The following is a 16,045-nucleotide window of genomic DNA, read 5'->3' as shown; positions in this document are numbered from 1 at the left end:
TTGGTTCTTGATGATATTTCTTATATACTCTATCCTAATATGAAGTATCAAGTAGAAACAACGCACTAATGCTAGCTATTATGCAGAATAAGGCGGTTAGCATTCTGTAAGTACATCTGTAATGATTGCGTCCCCACATTGGCAGGGCAAATCTGACTACGCCGAGAAGCTGTTGGTTTTCTCTCTCTTTATAATCCTGCCCGTTCCCACAGGTAGGGGACGTTAGTAGAGACACAGAATTGGCAATTGCTATTGAGAAGGTGGAAGATAGGACCATTACATTATCACAGACTTGCCGTAACTAGCAAATGCTAGCAGAGGCACATCCTTCTTAAGAGCCATAGTAATGATGATACACGCTAAGTATATTTCTAGATAATCTCTAATCAAGACCCGCTGGCCCGTTTTCATGTCCGAATATAACCATCTAGATAGATAGTAATGTTGCAGCTTTCCACTTATCGTCCGACACCGCGAGCTGCTCCGCGGCTTGCTTTACCAGATCCACTGTCTCAGGACCCAGAAGAAGTCTCAGGGGCGGCTCTTCTTCCTTCGAAATCTTGACAATTACATCAGCCACCTTAGCCGGTTCAGACCGATAATTCTTGTATTGTTCCCGCAGCTTCTGGAATGCTCCGACTGTTTGCTGATACGGCTCGCTGATGGCGATTTCATCGTCTGCAAAACCAGCCCAATCGGTCTTCATACCGCCAGGCTCCAGCACTGTCAGCTTAATGCCGAACGGTGCAACTTCTTTAGCCACAACGGAGGTAAAGCCGCCAACAGCCCACTTAGCGGCCTGGTAGGCTGATAGGCCGGGAGTTGCTAGCCGGCCGCCGACAGAGGATACCTGCAGAATGCGGCCGGACCTTTGCTTGCGCAAAATGGGGAGTACAGCCTTGGTGACATAGACAGTGCCGAGAAGGTTGGCGTTGATTTGATCCCGGTAGATGTCAATGGATGTATCTTCAAGTGCTCGTGGAATAGCATAGCCGGCATTGTTGACTACAACGTCGATGCGGCCGAATTTATCGACTGCGGCCTTGACAGTGCTCTCAACTTGATCGTTATTGACGACGTCAAGCGCTAAAGGCAGGATGCGATCCGGCCCATACTTCTCAACAAGATGCTTTACCGTGTCAGGATTTCGGGCAGTGGCAACGACGTTATCACCATCAGCCAGGACCGCTTCGACAATGGAAAGGCCGAGGCCCTTGGATGAACCGGTGACGAACCAAATGCGAGCCATGACGGTATATCTGAATGCTTGTTTGCGGGATTCACTTATAAATCTTGATGGGCGACGTGTCCTCTCTCTGCAGAGATGTTTAGGGTGTAGAGATGATAATGTTTTGTGCTTGTTGTTCTTCCATCAATCTATGTGGCATCGTCCTCACCTTTATATATCTGTCAATCGACTCAAAACTCCTCACCCCCTCTCTTAACTCCGACGAAGATGCCATCATCTACGCTTTAGCTGTGAGTATGATGATTTACAACTCGAGCATCTTGAAGAATCGCTATCCCCGGAGCGGGAAAAACCCGCTCGAGGCGGCGGCCGCTCTCAGCTCCAGAACTCCGCCAACCCACTTTTAGCAAGTTACAAGCACGTTATGCGGAACCTGGTTTTTGGAAAGCCTGATTGTTTAATAATTAATACTCAAAGAATAGTGCTTTATTCAGCAGAGATATTACTATTTATTCCTCTATTACATCCCATCGAAATCCTATCTCGGCTTTATCTGATACTGTTGTTTTACAATATGCTATGGACATTATTTTTCAGCTCAATTACACGGCAGGAAGCTTGGTTCGACCTACATGCACTTTTGTCTTCTCATCGGAACCACTAGCAATTAGAACCCTATAACTCTCCCACTGGAATGTCCTGCAACCTATGTTCTGGCCCTGCTCTGCACATTTGTTCAAACACAAAACCAAACCGAGCCAGCAGCCGTTGCATCTCGCCTGCACCAAACACAATGTCGTCGAAATAGACTGAAACCGCCACACCAGCTTCAGTAAGATAGCAGTCCATCAAGAACTGGCAAGGTGCTGCGCGGAACAAGCGCGCAGAATCGAACTGCAACTCAGTGGAGCTGCTGCCAGTCTGCGGATGAATAACTATTGGCATAGCCGCATCACACGCTGTCGCAGCGTCATTGCTAAGGCTTCGGATTCTGTGCCAGCCGATATGCTCAAACTGGGATACTTCTGCCCACCATTTCTGGATATTATGGAGAAATCTGTGCGTGTGTTGCTTCTCATCCACTCGAAGCCGGTGTGGCACCGTTGTTGCCGTTGGTGCCATCATCTGTTCAATACCAGAGATTGGTGCATTACGGCCCGTCAACGTCAGCTTCAGCGTCACTTCATTTGAGTGTATAGAGTTCGCGACGGTTACTGCCCACGCTGCCTGTAATATTGTGGGGATTGTGACATCTAGACTCGTCTTCTCGGAATAGCTGATGTCGTAACGCAAGGTTGACTTTGCAGCAGGCTGATATGAGGCTGGCCAGGTTCCGAAGGGCTTGGAGGTCGAACCAGTTAGTTGAGTATGCCAGAAACTGTCCGCATCAGAAAGATCTCTTTGTGTTACGTAACGGACGTAGTTATTAAATTTCACTCTTTCAATTGACGGCGTGGAATCGCGGTAGGCGCGCTGAAGCTCAGTAAGGAGAAGCTGCCGAGACCAGCCGTCGTATGTGGCGTGATGTGTAGTCCATATCCAATATCTTTTACCAGTTTTATCTTCATTGACTATGGCACACCGAGTCAACTGTTGCCCCAAGCCTAAGGGTTTGTTCATGTCTTGCGACAGGTAGGACTCTAGGTTCTGCGCAATGTCACATGAGTCTGGAGACTTCATGACCACTTGGTAGAAGCAAGACGATGACTGGATGATCCGTGTGCGAAGAACTGCGTTGGAAGCAGCAACAACATCCCATGCTCGGCGTAGTCTTTCTAGATCCAAATCATCGGCAAAAGAGTAGATGAATTGGATTGAAAAGTAGCCCGGGTGTGCCAAAGAATTCTGCATGAATTCAACTTGTAGCGGCGTGCAGGGGTATATGTCCTCAATTTCACTCCTATGAACTCCACATTGCTCAATCGCCGCTGCAAAAATGGTGTCAAATGTTTGTGTTTCTTGAAGAATTGAGAAGGGCTCAATTTCATCGACTGTCTCCTGTCCGACAGCTTCAATCTTTTTAGCCATGGCAGCAAGACTTGGATATTTAAAGATATTAGCGACTGTGAGTTGAACGCCGCTAGTTTGGGCAAGATTAGATAGATGCATTGCATCTAGAGAATCTCCTCCCAGACGGAAGAAGCTATCTTCAGCTCCAATTTTATCCGTATCAATGTTTAGTACTTTGTTCCATAGTTTTTGCAGCCGGATTTCAGCATCGGTGCTTGGAGCCACCTTTTCCTTTTCCGTGGCCATAAATGCAAATAAATGCTCCTTAGTAAGTCTCGATATGGTGTCTCGCAGGTATTTACGATCCAACTTGGCGGAGGTTGATAGTGGTAACCTGGTTACTGGTATATAAGCCGAGGGAATCATATATCCAGGCAGCACGTGAAGTAGTTGCGCTTCTAGCCCTGCAACAGACTGTTTCAGCTTGGTTCTGGACGCTTCCGAGTTTGCAATAATATCAGCATCAGTTGCTACTCCAAGTTCGTCAGTTATAACTATAAAAGCAGCAAGAAGTGAAGAGTCCTTCGAATCTACAGGAGTGACAACTTCAACAGCTAGGTCGACTATGTTAGTGAAGCAATTTTTCAGCTGGAATTCAACCTCTCCAAGTTCAATTCGCTGCCCTCTAAGCTTCACTTGCGTGTCCTTTCGAGCTATGTATTTCAACGTTCCGTCTGTCATGTACTTGACAAGATCTCCGGTCTTGTATATCCGAGATGGAAGTCTTACAGCGCTTGAAGACGAGGTCCATTCTGGGTTATTGATAAATGCCGCATTCGTCTTTGGTGCATCATTAAGGTATCCTCGAGCGACTCCAGGGCCTTCAATTACTAGCTCTCCAACAGTACCAATAGGAGCAAGCTTGTTGTGGTCACCTTTATCAACCACCCAAGTTACAGCGCCGATGCCGCGCCCAATTCTTGCAGGATCGTCAACACGTTGAACATTGTTCTGACCTGCACACCAAATAGTACACTCCGCAGGACCATAGATGTTAATAAGGTGAGTATTTTCCGCCCACTTATCAAGCACCGTTTTTGTTACAGCCTCTCCACCGACCGCCAGTGCTCGTAGCTGGCCGACATCAGAAGGTTCAAGTCGAGCCGCAACTGAGGGAGTGAGCTGAATTTGATTCACTTTCATAGATTTTATGGTGTTGGCAAGGTCATTTAACCTCTCGTGTTCGGTGGGCACACATACGCAGCCTCCATATAAAAGAGTTGGGAAGATGTCTCCAAAACTAACATCGAAAGTATAAGCTGCGAACTGGAGTACCCGAGAGCTTTTGTTCAACATCATTGCAGCTCCCAATGCAGTCGAGCTTGTACTGAGGGCAGAATGCTCAACAACGATGGCTTTGGGCACGCCTGTGCTCCCGGATGTGAACACTGCATACGCAGCATTAGAGGGGGAGACATTGGTTGCCGGTGATGAAAGATCGGGTGATAAGTCTTGCAGTATGTCCTTGTCTACAACGGTTACATCCAGACCTAGAGATCGCATAGAAGAACTATGGGCTGATGATGACAGGGCGACGAACGCGGAAGTAGTCTCCAGGATAGATTTGTGCCGGCTCTCGGGATGAGATGGATCCAGAGATACACAAGCCGCTCCAGCTTTCCATACAGCAAGCATAGAAACAACTGCCCAAACTGACTTCTCAAAACATAGAGGTACAAACGTCTCGGTGCTGACGCCAAGCTCAATGAGCCGATACGCAAGTTTATTAGATGCCTGGGCGAGCTCTCTGTAGGATAGCTGCTCGCTCGTGGAGGCCAACGCTGGTGTATCTGCATATTCTTCAATTCGGCTATCCAAGAGTTGATGGAAGCAAAAGTTAACCGTTTGAGGAATTTCAGAGTTCCAATTGGAGATTTCGAGTTGATCCTCTGGACTGATCATTTCGATATCACGGAGATTTGTTTCTGGACTGCGCTCAGAGAGCTGTTTCATCACATGGCTAAATTGCTTGACAATCCGCCACATCTGAACATCGTCTATGACCGCTGAGTCAAATTCCACCTTGACCGATGCGCCATCAGAAGTCAAAGCGCATTCCACAACGAGCGCATGAGCGTGGAACTTGGTTTGAATCACCTCAACAGGCTCTAGGCCTTGGATAACAACCTGGTCTTCATCGTCATTGCACGCGATACATTCGCCACCAGTAGTCCCCGATTCCACCGCATTTTGGATGAGAAGCATGTTCTGGAACTGGCACGCAGCGCGAGCCCCTGCACCCATCTTTCTGATATTTTGCAGACCAGTTTGTTCAAACGGCATTGCCGACGTCGAAAGGCGCTGAATTTCTTTCAAGAAATCGGCTACTTGCCAGTCGCTATTAAAGCGAACTCTGAAGGGCATGGTCGCAATAGTAGGGCCGACAAGACGATCAATGCCAAGTATAGGCGATGTCCTTCCATTGGTGGTATGGCCAAATACAACATCTGCAGAGTCGGAGTATTTTGAGAGGACGAGAGCCCATGCTCCCTTGATAATGGCTGATACAGGTATTTCTGAATCAAACTTTTTCGAGAACCGAGCCGTATGCATTAAGCCAGCACTTGTTATTGGCTGGTAGTTATCTGATGGGAGTTCTGGAAAGCTTGGTAACGGCGAGCCTGCCAGCTCTTGTTTCCAAAATTCTTCTGCATCGGCCAAGTTTACCTGGTTGATGTGCTGGATAAAGTGATTGAAGCCAAGAGTTGGTTTCAGGCTCATGTCAAGATATGCCCTTTCCACATTTTCCTGAATCAGCCGGGCTGACCATCCGTCAATTAAGGCATGATGGGCGGTCCAAGAGAAATATCGCTTATCTGATTCATTTATAATGGCGAAGCGAATGAGAGGGTCTCCCAATCCCATGACTTTCTCCCTGTCACTCTTCAAATAACCCTGGAGGCTATTGCTGGCCTGCCACTCAACCGAGGTATCCAAGATGAGCTGCATCAAGCCCAAGCTTGTTTCAACAATGCGAGTGCGAAGAATCGGCATATTTTGGACTGCAGTGTCCCATGCTGCTCGATATCGGCCTACGTCTAATGATTCGGGTAATGACAATGCAGCTTGCGCAAGGTAAGTTCCAGGCTCTTTGATTGAGATAGCTACCAGCCCATCTTGAAGTGGTGTACAAGGATATATATCTTCAATTGTAGACTTGGAATATCCGTACTGATTGACAACTTCTTCAAGAAGCTCACCAACTTCCTCAATATTATGAACGGTTTCGAAAGGGAGAATTTCAGGAATGTCAGGTTGATCCGTGAGTTGCACAGAGAGTGCCAATTCGGACAATACTGGGTTTTGGAAGATGCTTGCCACGGTGAGTTGAACCCCCTCAGCTTGTGAGGTTGCCACCAACAGCATCGCACTGATAGAATCTCCTCCTAGCTGGAAGTAGTTGTCGTCCAGTCCTATGGAGTCTGGATCCAAGCCTAGATTTTCCGCCCAGAGGTCACGGACCGTAATCTCGGAAATCATAGAAGGCTGTCTAATTCCATCCATGGCCGAAGTAAAGGAACTTATCTTCTCGATGGTCATTTCTGAGACTATACATCGTAGTCGGTTACGATCCGTCTTCCCTGCCACAGAAAGTGGCATTCGGTAGAGAGGAATGAAGAGCGACGGGATCATATACGAAGGAAGTGATTGTGCCAGGCGAGAGCTTAAACCAGTTGTCAATAACGAAAGTGCCTCTCTTCCTGTTCCAGAGTATGCAACTTCTTCAGTTGTTATTGCAGAATCGTCTTTGTTGCCTACCACAATAAATGCGACAAGCATGGGGACACTTCTTCCGACTGGAGTGATGATCTCTGCGGCAACTTCGGTGGAGGGCAAGCAGACCCGAAGATGATGCTCAATCTCACCGAGCTCAAAGCGCTGTCCATGCAGTTTTACCTGACTGTCTTTGCGTCCTATGTAGTAGATGGTCCCATCTGCACAATAGCGGACTAAATCTCCGGTTTTATAGACCTTTGTCGACTCTGGTCTAAAGCGCTGAAGCCAACCTGGAGCTTTTATAAATACCGCAGCTGTTTTCTCAGGATTGTTTAGGTACTCTCTTGCAAGCACATGCCCTTCAATGAGAAGCTCTCCAACCGAACCCAGAGGTGCGAGACGTTCATGATTGTCAGCATCCACAACCCAAGTTGCGCAAGCAACCGCATGGCCAATATTCCTTGATTCTGCTCCCACACTCAACCCAACATTTATAACGTTGGTTACAGAACATTCGCTCAGACCGTAAGCATTGACTAGCCTCAACTTCGCTGCCCAGTAGTCAATGTCATCTCTCCTGGGGGCCTCGCCTCCCAAGACCATGGTCTCCACATTAGGAATGCTTTCTGCTTTAATCATCCTTGCAAAGGATGGGGTTGGATTCATCCAAGTAACTCCCATCTCGTTAATCAGTCGCGAAATGTCATTGAGTCTGTCGATTTCATCTGGCACGCATATACATCCGCCTACAATGAGCGTAGCCAATATTTCTTGTATGCTGACATCAAAACTGTATGATGCGAACTGCAGAACGCGAGATCCACTATGGATATGAAGCTCCCTGGCGCATTCTACCGCGCTCGATGAGTATGCTCGGTGCTCAATAATGGCACCTTTAGGGTTTCCGGTGGATCCAGACGTGAATATTACATATGCTGCATTGTGAAGCATGACTCCCGTCTCAAGAATGTCGTCCACTTCAGCAAAACTAGCTATCGTTTTAGCGTCGACGACGCATATCTTCTTCTTGATCGATTCAGAGAAGATTGTAGAAGTTTTCTCTGAGGAGAGAACAACTATGGCCTCAACATCGTTGATTATAGTCTCAAGTCTGTTCACAGGATGGGACGGATCCATCGAAACAAAAGCCGCCCCTGCTTTGAGCACACCCAGTATGGCCACAATTGTCCATATGGATTTCTCGAAACAGACTGGCACCATATTGTCCGGTTTGATGCCAAGGCCAACTAGATGATGCGCCAGTTTATGAGCCAGTTTATGAAGCTGCTCATATGTGAATTGACCATCCCATCCAATGACAGCCTGTTTATCAGGATGCAACCGCACTCGCTCTTCAATGAGATGATGAACACAAGAATCGACCGCAGGAGGAAGGCCACGGTTCCACTTCTCCAACTGCTGCATGTCGGCGGGACTTATTAAGCTGATATCACCAACTTTTGCGCCGTTGGATTCATTATGTAGCTGGAGAATGACATGTTCCACCTGTTTGGAGATCCTTTCAATCTTGGTAGAGTCCACGACTTGAGGGTCAAATTGAGCATGAATTTCCAATCCTCCTGGGTAGGCACTAAAAAGCAAATTAATGGCATACGTATGAAAGTTGGCTAAATCTCCGTTCAACTCACGGAGCCCTAACACGATCTTTGAGCTTTGTTCACTTGAACTTCGAATATTCAGTAGGACTTGAAATTCGCATGCTCTACGGCCATCGGCGTTGAGTGCTCTGATGTTCTGAATGCCGATATGCTCGTGAGGCATTATATCACCGCTCCGCTTTTGTATTGCCCGCAAAAGACCTGAAACGTTTTGATCCGGTTGAAACTGTACTCTAAAAGGGACGGTCGCAAGAGTTGGACCAACAATGTTTTCTATGCCTGCCACAGATGATGTTCGCCCGCTAAGAGTGGTGCCAAATATTACGTCGTTCATGTCAGAATACCGCCCAAACACTAAAGACCACGCAGCAAGGATCTTAGTAGAGAGCGTGAAATTTGATACTGAGACATTAATAGGCAGGGGAAAAGAGTGTCGGAACTCTGCACTTGCAAATGGGCGATAGTTAATAGATGGAAGACTTGGAAAACTCTGCGCAGGGGCATCGGAAACTTCTTCGCTCCAGAATCTTTCAGAAGAGGCTCGTTCGGTGTTCTGAAGGTACTTGATGAAGTGATTGAACCCCACAGCGCTGCTTTGAGTACCATTCGTGTATGCATCTTCCACATCTTGTAATATCCTAGGCAGAGACCACCCATCGTATAAGACGTGATGTATTTTCAGCACAAAATATTGGCTTCCTGTCTTTTTATCGCTAATAATAGCGTAGTGAGCAAGACTGTCTCCATAATCCATGGCCACTTGCTTATCCTGCTGTAGATATGCATCTAACTCCATGTTTCCTGAGAAGAAACTAGGCAATTGCCTCATGACAACCAAAACAGTACCTAGCTCGCTTGCTTGTACCATCCGAGAGCGAAGAATTGCGTGATGTTTGAAGACAGCTTCCCAAGCCTGTTGGAAACGATTAGTATCTAGCGTACTGGGCATCTCAAACACCAATTGCGCGATATAAGAACCATGATCAGTTAAAGAGAGCGCCATAAGACCCTCTTGTAATGGTGTACATGGGTAAATATCCTCGATATCGTCTTTCTTGACATTACATAAAGCAGCAATTTCTTCGAGATAATGATCAACCCCAAGTATATTGCGGTCTTCAATGAGTGCAAATGGCAATATTTCCGACACATCTCTTTCTTGGATTCCGCGTGCTGCCAAAGCCATGTCTGAGAGTTGGGGATGCTTAAAAATATCGTGTACAGAAAGGAGAATCCCGGCGACTCTAGCAGCGGTGACAAGTTTAATAGCCGTAATGGAGTCGCCACCGAGCTGGAAGAGACTATCTTCAATTCCAAAGCTATCTGGGGCTATATTGAGTATCGTTGACCAGAGAGTGTGCAGACGACGTTGCATTTCCGTTTCAGGTGATCTAACCTGTTGAGACGAGGCAGATAAGGCCAGAAGCTCGGTTACATTCATGTTGGACGCAAGTTTCCGTAGTGTTTTGCGATCAATCTTCCCCGAAGTTGAAAGAGGCATCTGTTTCAGAGATACAAAGGCGGATGGTACCATATAATGGGGTATCGCATTCGATAGCATAGCCTTGATTGCCGGCAATTGTGATTTCAACCACCCATTTGCCAGGTCTCTCTCTTCAACATCGGAGAGACTGTTTTCTCTGGAGCTTGATTCGTCCCTTGTACTCAAAAAAGCTGCAAGCATTGGCTCCCCATCAACGGGAGTTATTAGCTCCACAGCCAGCTGCACTTCTTCGTTCGTAAAGCTTGGGATGCACTGCTGGAGATGATATTCCACGTCTCCAAGCTCAAGTCGCTGTCCTCTTAGTTTGACTTGCGTGTCTTTTCGTCCAATATATTTGATAGAGCCATCGGAATTATATTTAGCCAAATCGCCGGATTTGAAAATTCGCTCACTCCGCCGACCTTGTGCTTTTTGAAGCCACCTCGGACTAGTTGGAAACGCTTCTTCTGTTTTCTTGGGATCTTCAAGATACTCTCGTGCTAGTATATCGCCTTCCACGACCAACTCTCCTATAACACCGATAGGCACAAGCCGGCGATGGTCGTCCTTGTGGACAATCCATAATGATCCTCCCACAGGTTTCCCAATCGTTGAAGGATCTGAGTCTGGCCCCAGCCATGCATTATAGGCCGACTTCACAGAACATTCTGCCTGGCCATAACTGTTTAGAAGGTTGACTTTGGTTGACCATTTCACTATATTATCTTGCGTCATTGACTCTCCACCCAGTTTCAGATACCTGAGGCAAGGCACCTCTGAAGGATCTAATAGATTTGCTACAGCTGGAGTCAGGCCAGCCTGGTTGACTTGCATGCTGTTGATAAACCCAGCCAGATCGTTGAGCCTCTGCAGTTCTGATGGAATACAAATGCAGCCACCATACATCAATGTCGCAAAAATATCGCTTATGCTCACGTCGAAAGTGTACGCCGCGAATTGTACCACACGGCTTTCAGGACCCAAACATTCAACAGCTCCATGCTCATACAAGCTAGTGCAAAGAGATTTATGTTCTAGAACGATGGCCTTGGGTATGCCCGTACTCCCGGATGTGTGCAGGACAAATGCGGCGTCGCCAGGTTGAATCAAGACAGAGCTAGACTTGGTTGGTGCCTGTTCCAGTAGACTTCTATCCAATACTATCACTTTTTGATGTAGACCCTTGAAATCTGGCGCATGTAAAGGTGATGTAAGCAATAGCTGAGTCTTCAGGCGGGCAAGAATTGTTTCAAGGCGAGATCGTGGGTATGAAGGATCGAGGGGAACACAAGCTCCCCCAGCTCTCAATATTGCTATCATACCAATGACTGCCCATACACTCTTTTCGAAAGAAAGAGGGACCATGGTTCCGGAGCTGACTCCACAAGTTGTTAAATAATTTGCTAATTTGGAGGATTGTAGCCTCAATTCCTCGTATGTCAACTGGCCATCCCAAGAGTCAATCGCCACGGCGTTGGGATATTCTACGGCGCGCTGGTCTAGGAAATCGTGTATGCAAGAGTTGACTATGTTTGGGAGTGTTCCGTTCCAGCCGACTATTTCTGCCAAATCTTCCGGGCTAGGTCTGTTGATGTCTTCGATGGTCAATCGAGGATCTTCATGACAGAGTGCTCCAAATACATTTTTAAAATGATTCATCATTCGTTGCATTTGAACGGCAGGAATTAAATCTGAGTCGAATTTGATGTCGAATTTGATATCATCTGCCCCCAAATTACATACGAGAGTGGCTGGATATCGGGTGAAGTCTAGACGGTTTCTGGAGATGTCTTCTACTCGCAAAGAATAATCCTTTTCATCCACAGCTACCTGCTGTTGTTCAACAACGAGTAGGGTTTGGAAGTTGGTCGCTACCCGAGCCTCTGGGGACGCTAGTTGAATATTCTGCAAGCCAGTTTGCTCATACGGGATCATTCCATTGGATTGCTTCTGGAGACTTTCAAGGTATTTCGAAATATCATGGGCGCTGTTTAGTTGAACGCGGATTGGAACGGTCGCGATAGTTGGGGCTACAATCCGATCGATACCCACCACAGGGGCGTTACGGCCGTTCAGAACGCAACCAAAGATAACATCTGACGAGCCTGTGTAGCATGAGATTACCAAAGCCCATGCACCACGTATGCGCGTTGACATAGTTGTTTCAGAGCGTAGCCGGCGTAGGACTGGTACTGTTATTGACAGCGTTTCATCTGCACAAGGTTCATACGCAGATGAGAACGAAAACAAATCTGATGGCGAAGATCCAAAAAATTGTTCTCGCCAGTACTCTTGCTGAGCAGCAGTGTCAATTTGCTTCAAGTATCTCACAAAACTTTGAAACTGAGGCGTTTGGCATGAACCACTAGTGCCGGACTCATACTCATCTTTGAGATGCTTGAATACCATTGGCAGCGACCAACCGTCATACAAGGCGTGATGGCAAGTCCACACAAAATGATACTCATCCCTCGGCTCACTATGGATTATTTTATAGCGACTTAAGCTATCTCCAAAATCCATTGGGGTACGCCTATCGCTCTCGAGGAAGCTCTCTAATTCAGTTTTTGTGATCTGAACCTCGGCCACTTTGGAGAGTACAACCTGAATTGTACCATCAACTTCCGTATGGATCAATCTAGTTCGCAGTATAGGATTCTGTGATACAACCGAATTCCATGACTTGCAAAACCGGTCTATATCGACATCAACGCTCAATTTTAATATTTGCTGGGAAACGTATGATCCGACATGCTTAGTTGAGAGTGCCATGAGGCCCTCTTGAAGTGGAGTTGCAGGAAAGGCGTCTTCAATCAATACTGAATCAACCTTACATAGCCCAGCAGCCAGCTGTTTAAAATCCTTCACTGCCCAACTTTCTTTCAATAAAGTAAATGGTTTTACCCTGCCTTCTGTCTTGCTCTCAGGAACACAAGAAATGTTTTGTGCAAGGTCGGAAAGTTTAGGCTTCTTGAAGACGTCTTCGACAGAGAGATGTATTCCTATTTCATTTGCTGCAGAAACCAAATTCATTGCCCGAAGAGAGTCACCGCCGAGGCGGAAAAAGCTATCTTCGGCTCCTATAAGGGCTCTTGGTATAGCCAATACCTTCTCCCAGAGGCCCTGTAACTGTAATTCCATCTCGCTAGATGGTAGTGCTTTTCCATTTGTTGAGTGCACAGAGATCAATTGCTCTATAGAGAATCTGGCCGCTAGATCTCTCAGCCTTTTTCGATTGATTTTCCCAGATGTCGTTAGAGGCATGGTAGTAATGGGCACGAAAATAGAAGGTATCATGTGTCTTGGTAGATAGCTTGAGAGTTGAAGACCAACTTCTGGATACACTTCCTGCAAAGATTGTGGTGCAGCGAGGTTTTCACTATCCTGCTGTTGCATCTTTCCGTCATAGTGGCCCCCACAGATGAAAGCCATAAGAACTGAATGGTTACTGTTTGAGTGTTTGATGACATCGACAATAACCTCAACGTGTTTTGGCAGAGATCGCTGGATGTGGAATTCTATCTCTCCCAGCTCAACACGCTGACCCCGCAGCTTGACTTGTGTATCTCTTCGGCCGAGAATTATTATTCCACCATTTGAATCATATTTGACAAGATCTCCCGTCCGATAGAGTTTTGGCGCTTTTCTTCCAGTGTTGGCAGAATACCAGGCCGGAGCTTCTATAAAAGCTGCTTCCGTTTTCGCCTGGTCATTCAGATACCCTCTTGCTAGAACGGGGCCTTCTATGAGAAGTTCACCGACTGTTCCAATAGGAGCAAGCTTGGTAGGATCTTCAGCGTCGGTAATCCAACTGATTCCGTTAATATTTTTGCCAATGTATCCAATCGACGTGTCTCGGCTGACGCCAGGGTTGCAGTGAGTCCAAATTGAGCATTCTGCAGGCCCATAACTGTTTATCAAGTACACGCCATTCGCCCAAGTAATGAAGTTCTGCTTCGTCGCTGGTTCACCCCCAAGCACAAGAGTCTTCAAGTTAGGCACATCTTCAGGTTGTAGGAGACCGGCAACAGAGGGCGTTAAAAACATCCAAGTTACACCCATCCGTTGAATCGCTGCCGCTAGATTGTTAACCCTATCATGGTTTGATGGGACACATATGCAGCCGCCACATATGAGTGTGGTGAAGATTTCTCCGACGCTTACATCGTACGTATAAGCCGCAAACTGCATGACCCTAGACTCCTCGTTTATCCGGAGAGCTTTTGAGTGTGACCTAGCACTCGTGCAGTATGCTGTATGAGTTATAATGATTCCTTTAGGTAGTCCTGTGCTTCCAGACGTAAAGAAAACAAACGCAGCAGAGCTGGACGAGACACGTTCTCGGGTCGTAGAAGTGGCCAGAGGGATGTTGCCTAATGAAGTAGCATCAACTACAAAAACAGTGGTTCCAGTTTGTTTGAGTAGTTCTTGTTGGGCGGGGGAGCAGAGCACCAATTCTGCATCAGAGTCTTCTATGATAGACTTCAATCGCATTACTGGATGCGAATGATCTAGCGGCACTATGGCGGCTCCGGCCTTCAAAACGGCCATCATAGTAAGAACGGCCCATTTCGATTTCTCGAAGCAAACTGCAACAAAGGCATTTTTAACACCACTTTTGCTAAGATGCTGAGCCAGGCGAGACGAGAGATCATCGAGTTCTTTATAAGTGAAATCGCCATCGTGTGCGTGGACTGCAGTCGCATTTGGTGATTTCTGTGCTCGCTGCTCAAATAGATAGTGAACGCAGGTATCCGCAACAATTGATTCCACTGAATTCCACTCTTGAATTTCTTTCCTGTCTTGAGGAGATATCATATCAATATGTTTCAGCTTCTGTTCCGGCACATGGCTGTGTAGTTGTCGTATGATATGGACAAGTTGGTTTAGTATGCGCTCCATCTGTTCTCTCTGTATTACGTTCTCATCGAAGGAGGCAGTGATGTGTAGAATGCCGCTAGTAGTGCTGCAATTCAAGACCAAGGCGCGTTTCATCCACGTATTGGACAGGGCTTTGGCCTGAGAACCATTTTCGCTGAAAAAAATCGCACTCAATGGGGCGTTGGGCAGCCCAGAGCTGGAATTTTCGTGCCCGTTGCTGACTTTTTCTCTTTCGGAGTGCTGTACACAGGTGGCATTTTGGAACTCTTGTTCAAAATCCAGAATAAATTGGTCTATAGGCTTTTCATGATTGACTCGTACCCATAGAGGCACTAGTATCTCATCTTCATCGCCTATAATATTCTCTCGGGCTGGAAAGTGAGAGCCAGATGTTTCAAAAATCACGTCTCTCTGATCAGTATAGCGAGCAAGAATAAGTGCCCATGCAATTCGTACTACATTTGAGCTTGGAATTGGGGAAGAAGTTCCGAATCCGAAGTCAGTAGCCAAGCGTGACTTCGCACGGGGCTGGTAGTTTGCGGATGGCAACGTGGGAAAAGTAGTACTGAGATCTTCTAACAGCTTGCTTCTAACACGCTGGCAAGTAATATCTTCCCCAGCAGGATTGGTCTTTTTCGTATCATTTGTCTCAAAGAGACTCACACCTCCATTCAGTTCTAACGGAGAGCCCAAAGGAGAAATTGCATCGCCCATCGTATCTTGAATGATATATGTTATTGGCCAGGATTTTCAAGAAGATATAAATGAACATTCGTTTGCCGTTTAGGTATGAGTTACTATCGTTGAATTAGAACAGAGTCTGCCACAAGTAGCCAATTTCTTATAATGCGTAAGACTAACCAAAGAGAACCGTCAAATAACTTCTGATGGCCGTTTCTAGAGGAGGAATTTCTCTCCTACGTGTTTGTATGTTCGTTTAACCCGCCGAAATCGCAACGATAAATCTATGTATCGGCCATCTAATTGCCTCTATTCATGCGCATCTTGTTACAGACACTGACTAGTATGCAGGCCGAATAGGTAGTCAGTGCTAGGTACCGACAAGGGTAGGTATTTTAATGAAAGGTAAATGTATTGAAAATTAATCTTTTTATTTTTTATTTTTTTATTTTTTTATTTTTTTAA

At 46.5% G+C, this 16,045-nt stretch overlaps 2 protein-coding genes across 2 annotated transcripts; both read right to left on the bottom strand.

The window, feature by feature from the left end:
* Positions 1 to 347: 347 nt before the first annotated feature.
* TrAFT101_008260 (putative secondary metabolism biosynthetic enzyme) lies at positions 348 to 1,459 on the bottom strand. Its single transcript, XM_024907994.2, has one exon. It carries the CDS (start codon positions 1,247 to 1,249, stop codon positions 428 to 430), a length of 822 nt encoding a protein of 273 aa, XP_024762325.1. The 5' UTR covers positions 1,250 to 1,459; the 3' UTR covers positions 348 to 427.
* A 245-nt stretch (positions 1,460 to 1,704) lies between these two features.
* TrAFT101_008259 (NRPS) lies at positions 1,705 to 15,613 on the bottom strand (the record flags this gene model as incomplete). Its single annotated transcript, XM_024905412.2, has 3 exons — positions 1,705 to 1,766; positions 1,822 to 8,889; positions 8,983 to 15,613. The coding sequence occupies 2 exons, from the start codon at positions 15,611 to 15,613 to the stop codon at positions 1,865 to 1,867; spliced, it is 13,656 nt and encodes a 4,551-aa protein (XP_024762326.2). The 3' UTR covers positions 1,705 to 1,766; positions 1,822 to 1,864.
* Positions 15,614 to 16,045: the final 432 nt, after the last annotated feature.

Source organism: Trichoderma asperellum, chromosome 5, assembly GCF_020647865.1.
Source record: "Trichoderma asperellum chromosome 5, complete sequence".
Lineage (NCBI taxonomy): Eukaryota > Fungi > Ascomycota > Sordariomycetes > Hypocreales > Hypocreaceae > Trichoderma > Trichoderma asperellum.
This window is presented reverse-complemented; position numbering and strand designations above follow the sequence as displayed.

Coding starts and splice junctions, on each gene's coding strand:
- TrAFT101_008260 (XM_024907994.2), bottom strand. CDS start 1,249: ATGGCTCGCATTTGGTTCGTCACCGGTTCATCCAAGGGCCTCGGCCTT.